Source organism: Ovis canadensis, chromosome 2 (genome assembly GCF_042477335.2).
Source record: "Ovis canadensis isolate MfBH-ARS-UI-01 breed Bighorn chromosome 2, ARS-UI_OviCan_v2, whole genome shotgun sequence".
Taxonomy (NCBI): domain Eukaryota; kingdom Metazoa; phylum Chordata; class Mammalia; order Artiodactyla; family Bovidae; genus Ovis; species Ovis canadensis.
The window spans coordinates 34,713,955-34,726,797 of NC_091246.1; the positions used below are offsets into that span (position 1 = coordinate 34,713,955).

The window sequence follows — 12,843 nt, forward strand, 5'->3', positions numbered from 1 at the left end:
TGCTACAGGAGCTCCAGGAAAGACATTCTGATCCATAATCACCCCTCTACCCTAAATCCAGAAAGGTCTTCTTTGTCCCAAACTAAGAGGTATGATACAACGTTTCAAAGTGCTTTTTAAAAGTCTACACTAGAAAAGTCCCCAAGTCCAGCTGAATTGAACAAAAATGACTTATCATCCCTGGGACTGGGGGACTTATAATTTGCATGATTAAGGAAGTGCTGGCCTCTCACCTGTAATGGTCTCATGCTAGTGTTTAATAGCAATATGGCAGAACTTGAGCTCCAGTGTATCCAGACAGCTCCGTTTTCATGGTCACAGGCTAAGTCCAAGGCTTGTGGTTGCCCTGCTTTTTATGGTAAGCTAGCAGCTGGGTGTTCTTCATCAGAACCCATGGTTGGAGAACCACCATCTTCTTCTGCCATTATGGAAAGCTGGAGCCCAGCCTTTCAGTTGATCAGGACTGATTGACTGCTTTCAATACAGGGCCATAATGGGTCTCCACGGAGCTTTGCAGGAAGGAGAACATGCAATTTACTACTTAACTCCTTGGACACTGATGATCTGCTTTCCAAATCTATCTAGTGTTCTGTCTAGCACTGGTGACAGTTCTAGGCCCTTCTCGGTCTGACCCATTCTCTGTTGGAGTCAAGTACTCGGATGTTTCTATTTGGATGGTTGAAATTCTGATGCTGAATCTTATCATCCTCTAGAACAACAATTCTCCACATTAGTTACACATTAGAAACAACTAGACAGTTTACACACACACACACACACACACACACACACAAAAGCCAAACAGTGTCTGGTCCAACTTGTCCAACTCAAACTAATAGCAACTAATTCTTTCAGGGTGAGACTTTGACTTCTGCATTTTTCAAAGTTCTCCAAATGATTCTGATCTACAACAAGAACTGCTGTTGCCAGAAAAATAGGACTACGTGAAAAGAATCCTCACCTAAATGAAGGAGGAAAGTGTTGAGATTTCCAGGAAGATGGAGCACAAAACGAGTACAGAAAGCTTCTGTCTTGTTCACATACACATGCTTGGTAAAATACAACCAAATGGAAAAAGAAACAGAAAAATCTCCACAAGCCAAAGGAAACTAAAAGCCAAATCAAGGCCTGTCACTCAATTTGAGAGTAGATAGCCATCATACCATGTGGATCAAGTGTCAGGAGGCGGTGGCCCTCAAGGTGGCTGTAGTATGTTGGAGGACATTTGACCTAGAGGCAGAGCTCTCATTTCTGGCATCAGAATCACTGGATTGTGATGGAAGGTAAATGGGAAGCCCTTCTTGTATTTCCTGGGTGTCGGTGAATCTTGAGATCTAAAGGATACCCTAGGAAGGGAGGGCACACCTAGTAACTGCTGAGATTGGTTTTGCTCCTGCAGGATGCGGACTTGAGTCAAATATAGCCTGATGTAAAGGAAATGAAGTAGTGGCATTTCCCACCCTTAGGCTGGTATCTACAAATCCATACGTACCTGCTATAGAAGGAGAGGTTGTAGCTGTTGGTAGGCAGGTTGTTATAGCATCTGTATGGCTTTAGGGCTTTGCCTGGTGGCTCAGCAGTAAAGAATCAGCTTGCAATGTGGGAGATGCAGGTTTGATACCTAGGTTTGATCACTGGGGTTTGATCATAGGGGTCAGAAAGATCCCCTGGAGAAGGACATGGCAGCCCACTCCAGTATTCTTGCATGGAAAATCCCATGGAAAGAGATGCCTAGCAGGCTACAGTCCATGAGTCATGGAAGAGTCAAACACAGCTGAGTGACTAAACAACAATACAACATGATGTGTGTATACAAATAAACCTATACAGTAATACTAAAAGTGATTAGATATCATGATCTGTCTCATGAAAAATAGATGTCCTATAGATGAATAGTGGTGCCCATGTGAGAAGTGATTGAAGTAGTTAACTGGTATTTAAAATGCTATTATCAATACCAGGCTGTTTGCTAATGAGGATAAGGGACGTGGCAGATTTTTGTATGTACATGAAGTGATTGATTCTGAAGACTGAGGATTTATTCTAAGTGTTGTACAAGTGTCATTGTTGCTACATGAAGGAGGCAGAAGAATCTGGCAGAGCTCAGGTCTCTAATGCCAGGAATGCAGCTTTCAGTGACCAGAGCTCCCTGGGTCTTCCATCGTGTCTCCCCCCACCCCACCCCCACATCACCTGAACAGAGATCAGGCTGGTCTTGGCATTAGCACATCATTGCATCTGTGACTTCCATGCAAGGTCAAGGAAGGGAAGTTTCTGGGCCCACATTGCATTTTATATATGCTCAGACACTCAGTTGTGTCAGACTCTTTGCCACCCCATGGACTATAGCCCACGAGCCTCATAGTCAATAAATCATTGCTTGTTGGATGAATTTGGTGTGAGTCTGGCATTCACTGTAAAATACCACCTGTAGAAAGCAGGAGGCATGAGGTCTTTAGCTCTCATATAGCTCTAACTGTGGGAGAGCTGACACGGGGGAAATGGCCAGATTTGCAGAGAGGTAGTCTCACATACTGCAAGCCTCAGAACCTGGTTGCTAGGCAACCGTCTCCACTGCAGGCTCACCCTCCCGAAGCTGATGTGTGATGTGAAGGGGGTTAAGGAGCAGTGGGTCCAGGAAAGCATCCCAAAGACCATGCCAGATTTGGGCTTTGGCTTCATGCCAAATTCTTACGCCATCCGTAATGACCCAAATCTTTACACTCCAGGTTTAACTTCCTAGAAACTCTCTAGTCTCCTGGAACCTGGAATCTTGGCATCAGCTCCCCCTCATAACTCCATCCGTAACAGGGCTGGGATGTTGAATTGCTTTCAGCAGTCTCTGAGGGGCCTGGAGCCCAGACCGTAAGCACTAAGACACGTGGCTAGACCGAACTCCAGCTGCGGACTTCGGGGAACCAGCCAGGTGCCTGCATTTCTATTCTGCCTGTTGCCTGGAATGGGACCTCATGAGTTTCTCCCTTGTTGGGGGATTAAATGACTACCTCTCTGGCAAATAGTAAGTACTACATTTGCTGGTCCATGTTTTTTGTTCTAATTTTTTGGCAGTTCCTTAAGTCACAGTGTCTTAGTTTTCTCACCTGTAACTGGGGATAATAATTGTACCCACCTCTCAGGGTTGATGTAAGAGCTGGGTAAGTTACCATACTGGAGAGGTTTAGAGGGAGGCCTCCAAAAGGATATGCCAACAGAGTAGTCCCCGGAACCTGGGAACCTGACCTGATAAGGCAAAAAAGAGCAAGGAAGAGCGTTTCCTAGATTATCTGGGTGGGTCTTAAATGTAGCCACATGTATCCTTATAAGACAGACACACAGAGGAGGAGGCAAGGTGGCCGCTGAGGCAGAGACTGGAGTGATGTGGCCACAAGGAACACCTGGAGCCCCCAGAGGCTGGAACAGTAAAGGACAGTCTCCCTGAGTGTCTCCAGAGGGAGCGTGGCCCCACCCACACCTCAGGTTCAGACTTCCTGCCTCCAGGACTGAGAGACAAGACATTTCTGTTGTTTTAAACCACTCAGTTGGTGGCAATTTGTTAGAGAAAAATCAGGAAACTAATACACATACATAACACCTTGGCATGCACTGAGCACTTGATTTGTTAGTCAATTTGTTCTAAAGTTTAGGACACCTGTTTGAATGAGGTTATTAGCCACAATACTTCAGAAGTTATGTTCCCAGCCAAGCAATTAGGCTTTCTCAAGGGTAAACTAAAGGTGTGTATTTGAGGGAGGAAATGGGATGGGGTCTACAAACCAGATGAGGGCTCTGACAAGTTTGACTTTAGGTTTGGAATTTAAACTGATTATTGGGGCTTCCTTAGTGGCTCAGATGGTAAAGAATCTGCCTGCAATGAAGGAGACCCGGGTTCGATCCCTGGGTTGAAAAGATCCCCCAGAGAAGGGAATGGCTACCCACTTTAGTGTTCTTGCCTGGAGAATTCCATGAACAGAGGAGCCTGGGGTGGGGTACAGTCCATGGGGTCACAAAGAGTCAGACAGGACTGAGCGACTAATACTTTTACTCACCAATTATAACTATACAAATAATAGGGCTATAAAAACATTGTCTGGTAAAGGTGTGGATCTTTAATAATCCAAATGGGTTATGACTGGCTAGAGCCTCAGTGGTTTGCCCTGCAATCTGTAATGCTGTTTCTCGAGTGGGATCTACACTTCAATCCTGCAGCAACGACATGTGTTCCTGCTGGGATGTTTGGACAAGTTATTCCCTCCTGCCATGGCTTTGAATTCCCCAAGTCTCTGCTGACTTTTAACCTGGTTGTGTCTTTTTAACTCAAGGAACATATATCTGAGCCAGTGAGAGGCGTTTTCATGGACAAAGCTCCTGAGGAGTATGATTTAAGGACAGGGCTGTCAAACTACATTCCTGAAGCCTCCAGTAGGAATGCTGCCCAGATGCCTTCTGTGCATCTCAGAGGAGATGGACAGGCAGTGGTCAGACAGTGGGGAACACGACTGTGAGATGCTGAGAAACGCAAGTGTGAGTGGATGGCTCTGATGGCCAGGAAAAGTTGGGCTGCCAGATCTCCATGAAACCACCCTTCTTTTATCTTCCTTCACCTTTAAGTTAGGAAACACTGGTTAACGGAGAGGCTGAGAAGATGTGAAAATGTCTATCTGGCTACTTCTGTTCCTGAATCCTTATGATTCTTAGAGCTGCCCCAACCCTAGACCATGATATACAATGTTTTTCTTATGGTAAGTTTCTTAGGTCTGATCTGTTAGAAATCCTGGTGATTCTATCTGCTTGTTCCGTGCTGTTTCACATGGTAGTCTCGAGACACCTGTGACTCTTTAAATGTAAAGTAATTGAAATGAAATCAAATTTAAAATTCAGCTCTTAGTCCCACTCGCCACATGTCAAGTGCCCACTAGCCCTATTGGACAGTGCAGATAAAATACTTGTATCATTGCAGAAAGTTCTATTGGACAGAGATGTTCTAGTTATCCAAGATCAAAGTTTAAAATGTCAGGTTATGGAAGGGTGAGCCAGGGGGAATCTTTTACTCTCATTGCTTCAACTGATAAACATGGCAGGTACCTGCAGTGACCTTATCTAAAATACAGACAGACGGACAGACAGACAAAGAGCACACCATGCCTTGTGAAAATTCTAGTAATCATCATGTCACTTTTAGTGTCTCTTTTGGAGGATGTTATTTATTGTAAGACATCATTTTTATTAAATACAGTGTAGTACAAGAGACTTTCCATGTCAGGTTGAGAGAAGCTGGTCACATAATTTACAAACAAAACTTTTTTTTTGTTTTTTTAAGCACTGATATTCTGGTGTCACTTTGAAATCAGCCAAGATGCAGTGGGTCTTAATAAAGCAATGGACCTCCAAAAAGATAGCAAAACAAGAACCAGTAAGTATCAGTACAGAGACGTCACATTAAAAGGAAAATAAAGCAAATGAAAAGAGAGTTTCAAATACCAGGTCAAAATTTAAGGGGCAATATATCTTTAGATGTTGAAATGTGTGTGTGTGTGTGTGTGTGTGTGTGCGTATGTGTGGATATGGCCTGGATATATACAAACATCTCTCCATGTACAGAAGCAGATCCAGAGACTGTCTGCATCTCTAGGCAGATTTGTGAGGGACAGATAATGATCAATGAATGCAAGGAACAGTATTTCACCATAATTTGTCATTTGTCCAGGGATTATATATTTAAAATCCACATTTAATTCAAAGACCTCATACTGAAACACTTCCAGCAGTTTTATACATTTTTACAATAAGACATACAATCTGTAAGATGTAGGCCTTTACATTTCATTTTCTTCAATTTTTTTTCTCCCAATTCAAACCTGTGGCAATTAGCAGCTTTTATTTTGCTTGCTCCAGTATGTTGAACATTCAGCCTTCACTCAGGATCATTCTCATTAAGGTACAGACCAAAGAAATAAACACAGACCTGGCCTAAAATGCATAGACTAAAAAAAATGGCATCTCATGTTTTCCCATTGCGTCTTCTGAGACGCATGTTAAGATGGCAAAGAGTTGCTTGGTTGCTCTTGTGAAATTCACAGTGTTTTGCCTGCAACACGTATACATATATATATATATATATATATATTTTTTTTTGCTTCTCTTTGTGTCTGTGATGAATGGAGCAAAGAAATATATATATAAATAAATAAATACATAAATAAATAAAGGTAAAAGAAAAGGAAAAAAAATACAAAAACTAAGGATATTCGAGAACCTTTGACTTATAGCAGCAGTGATCCATTCCAGCCCTGACAACAAGAACATACCCCTTCATATTTCTCTCCAAGTCCCTCCCACTGTGGATTCGTTAGAATATCATTTGCTGTCTCAACCTCAGAGTCTCTGCACCCTACCGTCACTAATTGGGAAGAAACTGCTTTAACTGCTCACTTAGCCATCTGAGGAGTTGGGTCTCTGGCATTCCCCCTCATGAGATTTTCTGTAACAGTGATAATAGGACCAAACTGAAGCTCATCATGGGAAACAAAAAGTCCTCAAATGGGGGAAAAAGGGAAAGAAAGAGTAAGAGAATTGAGGGTATGTGTGTCTGTAGTCATTTATTTAATTAGATACATGATTTAATGTTATTGGTATTATAGAAGGTCCAATGTAAAAAAGAAAAAGTTAAAAAAAGAAAGAAGTCTATTCCTGACCAGGGGATCCTGTCGTCATGGTTCTTTGCAAAGGCCAGCGTTGTACACTGTTGTCTCTTGTGTTCCACTAGGATGTGGGAATTCACCCTGCAGTGGGGTCTTGGATCTCACCACTGGCCTTTAGGACACTGGGTTCCCTACACTCCAGTGCTCTTCTGGAGTGCTTGGCCTCTGAAAGCAAGGGTAAAGGGGTTTCAGTGGGACAGGTGAGCATAATACAAATAAATGTGCGAAAGGATTAAAAAAAAATAAATTTTCCTTTTCTGGAACTTTACATAAGGAGATCTATTTCCAGCTGCATTTTCCTTTGCAAAGAGGCAGAAAAAAGGACTCAATGTAGTGGGATGGCTTCGATTCAGTTATGGGAAGCACATTATCCTAAATATGTCTCCCACCCATGCAGTACTGCACAGAGTTGAAAAGTGTAATGGGGTCCTACCCACATGGAGAAGGGAAGCACTACCAGCAACATGGCATTAAAAAGGTTTTGGTTATTCAGCAGATTTTAAGCAAATTATTCATACTGCACCCTACTCATAATTATGTCTATTACTGTGTGCCTATAAATTTATACATAAGCTCACAAACACACTATGCACGTATGTTTGTCTATGTATAAATCAAGTATTTATAACACACATATAAATATGTGGAAATATCACAGGGAGCGCTGATGTGAACACATAATGTGAATTCTGATATCATCTTTTATAGCCTACTTCAAAATGTTTCCTAAATAAGCCTGATTCTGACATTGGTTCAGTGTGCAAAGGTTTAGCTGAAGCTATGAACATGATTATATATCATGAGATCTCAGCTGCTTACATCTCACATAATTCATTTTGCTCTTCTAATTTCATATCCTACTTCATGAATTTGTTAGCCAGCTTTCTCTTTCATACAGTTTGTTTATATATGAGAGTCTCTCGTGGACCAAATCATGAACTTCAGAGTCAAGAGTACTTAGATTAAGTCCCAGGGGTGCCTGGAGAGTTCTAGCATGTCATTTAACTTCTCCAAGTCTCAATTTCCTCACCTCCAAAAAATGGGAATAATTTGTCACCGTATGTGAAAAAAAATGCTTGGGAAACTATGAAACAATGTATAAATGGGAACTTTGTCAGGCCAAGTTCAGGCTAGAGAATTGGGTTTGTCACCACTCTTGTTGTAGTTTTTAATGAATCTCATGGCAGGTCCTATTTTGTGACCTTTGCGCTGCTGAATTAGGTTGGCCCTTTTTTTAAAATTATAAGCATGAGAAGAGAGGATTCTGGAGGAACAAGGGTGGAGACTCGAAGATGGTTTGTGTTTCGTTCAGCCACTTTAAAAGCAGTCTGGGATGCTTTCAATGTGAGACGTCTCTGCAGTCAGTACATACTCTTGAGACAACAGAGGAAAAAAATTAACAATAAGCAGCAATATAAATAACTATAAAACTTTGCACTTGCATAGAACCTTTCATTTCAAGACCTTGAGGGAGTCAGAAGGTAAAGAGAATTTTTTTCTTTTCTTTTTTTTTTTTGCTTTTTTCCTTCAGAGGAAAACACAACACTGAAAGGGGAGGGGAATGCTTCCCTCCTCTCATCTGCTTTAAACAAATCCTTGCTCCAATACTGCACGGCCCTCCTTTAATCTGAACCCTTCAAGTATTACCTCCTTTGCTCTCTGTTAAAATCAAACAAGTAACTTGCAGCTTCTTCCCCCAGAGCAGCTGGCCAGTTGCACAGAATGACAAACCTGTGGAGGTTTTTGGGCCATTGCTGATGAAATCTAGAGAAATTTTATACAAACCTGCCTCTTCTTACTGCTTCACAGGGTGCCACAGTGTTTTAACAGTACTATGGGTCCTTAATAGGATATATACATGCAGGTATATATCATGGAGATATGGCTTTCATTATATTATTATGTGTGTTCTGGAGGGTTTTTTGTCGCCAACCAAGAGAACAACAATTCAGCTCCCATGTCTCACAGGCCAGTGCAGAACTTGAAAGGACTATGGGGTTTGTCTTGTCCAACCCCCTTCATTTGACAGCAGATACTACTGGGTTTCCTTTTGTTCTCTGTTAACGGATACTTTTGATTTTTTGAGAACTGGCTTTCAATGCCTATAATGGAAAATAAGGTGCTCCAGTAATTAAGGGCATAAGGGCACAAGCAAAACCTAAACAGAGCACTTGCACCTTCAGAAACAAACATGAAATAAAATGACCTAAGTTGAATTCAAATCTCTCCCTTTCAATCTGGCTCATATTATAAAGATGCCAAGTTAGCAAAATTCCCCTCACAGAGGGTAGCAAGTTTTCTTGAGGAACAGAAAAAATTTTCTTCCTTGGTATAACTGATCACCCAGGTAACTGTAAATTTCTATTTAAATTTACAACTTCTTTTTGCAAAACCTGTGACTATGCCCAGAAGCACACCTCCAAAGCTCAGTCTGGGCATAGCCTCCCATTGGTATGCTGTGCCTAATTTTTACTTTTTTAAAATGCAGTGAAAAGAACAAAACAGCTTATTAACAATGGAGTACATTTAGAATGAAACCACTCTCCCAACCAGAGCCCAGAGCAAGGTCTTGGCCTGTGTACACTGAACATCAATGCCTGTGATACCCCCAGGGTGGGCGAGGTTTCCTCTCCCTTGGGGGTTGATTTTGCCCTTTCCCCAGCCCCACAGTGGGTGGGATGTTGTTGAGGATATCCAAGTTTCAGGGTCCGTATTTGTTAACAACCCATCACCACCATATGACCCAGAGACATTTATACTCAGCTGATGAATTCAATTAGCTTCCCATAATTATTTAAGTTACACCTTTTACGGATCTGCTCTACATATCAGGGGCACGATGTCTGGAGCGGTAGTTTATGCACACAAGGTATTAATTGATGAAGACCATGCAGTTTTGCTTGCACAGTTGGATGGACAGGTGGGGTGGAGGGCAGGGGTCGAGGGAAGTGCTGTCTGTAAAGTTCAATGTAAGAGAAACTTGCCTCTGAGTTTAGAGCTTGTCCTCTCTTTTCCAAGTCCTTGGCTTTCCCATCTGACCCTGAAATGATCTCTGGACGAGAATCCACCTGAACTTGACAAAGGCTCAGTGGATAACACTCGGCAAAACAAACCAGTGCCATCACCATGGCCTACAAGGATGAGACTGTCGGAATGTGTTGTGTGCCATCTTGCCTCCTAGAAGCTGTATTTTCTCTGTACTACACTCTAGCATTTCCGGTGATGGGAAAAGAATAGCCCATGGCACAGAGTTCAACAGTCCTCATACTCCTCAGAAAGGTCCTTGGGGGAAAATGCCCGATACATTCCTCCCAGCTACCAGTGGCTGGGTTTTCTTAAGTTGAAACTGACGCCAGTAGATTCCAATGGTTGTCTTTGTTCTTCCCATACTGTGGTTTATAATAAATCTTCTTTCTCTCTGGTCTTAATCTCCCATAGATAAAGGCTTCCCAAATTGAACACAAGTTTTCCTTTTTCATACACAGGCTTAAGCCATCCCAAAAGAATAAGAACAGTAATAATAATAAATAAATAGAAGTGAATCCATAGAAACTCTCGGTGTCTGTACAGCAAAAGTGACAAAGTTTAAGTCAAATATTTGTTTTCCCTTTTTTTCATCCACATCAAAGGCAGGAATACAACAAGGCATTGTTAGTTGTGGTGGGCAAACTGGAGTGTCTGCTGATATAACAAATTAGGTTTGTTAAGGCCTTTGTCTATGCAGAGTTAATAGTAATGCAGAAGCCAGATTGATTAAAAAAGAAAAGGTAGGGGTTGTAAAGCAAGGAAGACAAAAAATAAAGGGGGGGGGAACTAGAGAATAAATGAAGGGAGATGGAAAGAGAGAAAGAGAATGCTAAAAAGAAGTCCATACTGTGTCTACAGGTGGAGAAGTACACATCGCTTCCCTCGGAAAGCTTCTCAGTGTCTTTGTTGTTAATACTGTCAGAGCAAAGAACAGCGGATTGATGGCATCGAGCGGCAGTTAAAAGACGTTCATCCTCTCGGCCCAACTGAGGAAGTGCTTTCAGAAGGACTGGTCTGGGGGAATGGGCCCTACCCTAGAATATCCAGGTAGACTGGAGATGCCTTGGCCAAGTTCTGAAGGAGGGTGTGGATGCCCTTGATGTTCTTCCTCATATGGGGCTCTCGCTGCCAGCACCCCAGCATCAGCTCGTAGACTTCCTGGGGGCATGTTCGAGGTCGCTGCAGGACTCGGCCCTGAGTGATGCATTCTATCACCTAGATGGAATGGAGCACAGAGACAGGATCAGACTAGAGGAAAATCAATGTGGATGCAATAATGTCAGTACAGAGAGAGGGTTGCTTTAAAGAAACCCACTCAGTGTTTTTCTTTCTTTCTTTCTTTCTTTCTTTTTTTTCAGAAGGAAGAAAGCAATTGTTCTAGGTTTGCATATCATGGTTAATTTGATGGGTTCATATCCATTTTTCAAGTCACACTGATTTCATCAAAGTGGCGGAGAAATAATTTATCTAGATGGAACCTTCCTAAACCACACCCTGGAATTCCAATGGGTTGCAATTGTACTGGCCTGAGATGGAACCAGGGTCACTTTTGTGCCAGGGAATCATAGGGTACAGAAATGAGCAGTCATTTTGGATCATGGAATTGGAAAAAAGACAGACTTGGACCTGAAGAAGTGAGGTGCCTGATCAAGAAGTAATGTTTAAATATAGACATAATTGCAAAAGGATTAGAAAAGAAAAACAAAATGCCTGAGTTTTTCACTAGAAGTAATGTACCAGTGAAATGTGCAAAAAAGGAGAGAAGCTTGAAAGCTTCTTGGAATAATACCAAAAGAGCTAGCTGGACTCTCAGGGTGCCAAAATGCCACATCTGCTATCAATTTCCTAGATGAACAGCACGAAATGACTCCTGGATCCCCGCACCAGAGAATCACAGGCACATCAGCAAATGCTCTGCTTTTCTCTTTTCAGAACTCTTACGTTTGGAGAATGACCATGATACTTAGGTACATGGCAGGCCATGGGGAGGTGCTGCTCCCAACAAAGCCACAGGGACGCCACAGGAGAGCATTTCCTGGCTTCCTGCCCAGGGGTATCTCTCAGTGTCAGCCCTCCAGGCATCTTGATGCTGCTCACCACACACGCACCTCGTTGTTCGACAGCTGGTACCAGGGCTGTTTCCCGTACGTGAAGATCTCCCACAACACGACCCCCAGGCTCCAGACGTCACTTTCGGTGGTGAACTTCCTATACATGATGCTCTCTGGGGGCATCCAGCGAATGGGCAGCATTGTGTGGCCACCGACCTGGCAGAAAAGGGGTAAGCAGGACGGCATCAGTCACCTGGAAACCAAGTTCCCATCATCAGGGGAAAAAGTGTGGAAGGGAGACGGGGTGCATTTTTTCCCTTTATTTGTATTTATTAATTTTAACTGTTTATAAGGCATAAGGGAAATGCAATTTGTTTATCATCTCAAGCAACAGAGACAGAGGGCAAAGTGTGGTCAAAGGATTTTTTCTCATACTGTTTGCAATTCTCTTTCCCAAAACTATATAGGAGCAGAGATGGTGATTGGGTGGATAGTCATGTATAAAACACAAACGCACATACTTTCTGGTATGAGAATGACTTGATTGTCTACCTAACAAGATAACTTTGGCCCAGATAATGAGGGTTCAGGATCCAAAATGACCCACCAAAGGACTCTGTTTCCTTAGCAAAGCCACAGCTTCCTTATGCTTCCTTAAACTGTCAGGAGATCACACAGAGCTGTCTTGAACATCCTTGTCACAACCCAGCAATGGTCAGGGCAGAAATGACTATTCCCATTTTACAGATGAGGCAACTGAGGTTCAGGTTGCTATGGACACAAAGAAATCAGGTCTTTGAGCTCAAGACTTTACTATAGCACTTCAACTGAAGTGATTTACAAAAGTAAATTGGTAAGTATGTAATAGGGAAGAACATTTTGTATTCTATTACAAGTTAATCACTAAAGGGATGCTGAGTATAAGCTTAAATTATACGTAATGCCCCATCTCTGGGAATCCTGCTCCACAGCTATTAGCATTCAGCTAAAATATGTTTGTTTAATTCACAGGAAACATCCTGACCAGGCCCTTCCTCCACTGCTGGGAGGGAGAATTTAACACACCC

The 12,843-nt window shown here is 42.4% G+C and overlaps 1 protein-coding gene across 2 annotated transcripts in view; it reads right to left on the reverse strand.

Annotated features, from left to right (window-relative positions):
* Positions 1-8,189: 8,189 nt before the first annotated feature.
* The window catches only part of NTRK2 (neurotrophic receptor tyrosine kinase 2), a 396,774-nt gene continuing 392,120 nt past the window's right edge, over positions 8,190-12,843 (reverse strand). For both annotated transcript variants that reach the window (XM_069575812.1, XM_069575811.1), the window contains 2 exons: positions 11,834-11,992; positions 8,190-10,940 (listed from right to left, as the gene is read on the reverse strand). In XM_069575812.1, coding sequence (XP_069431913.1) covers positions 10,755-10,940; positions 11,834-11,992 — 345 coding nt within the window. In that variant the 3' untranslated portion in view covers positions 8,190-10,754. The remainder of the gene's footprint in view (positions 10,941-11,833; positions 11,993-12,843) is intronic.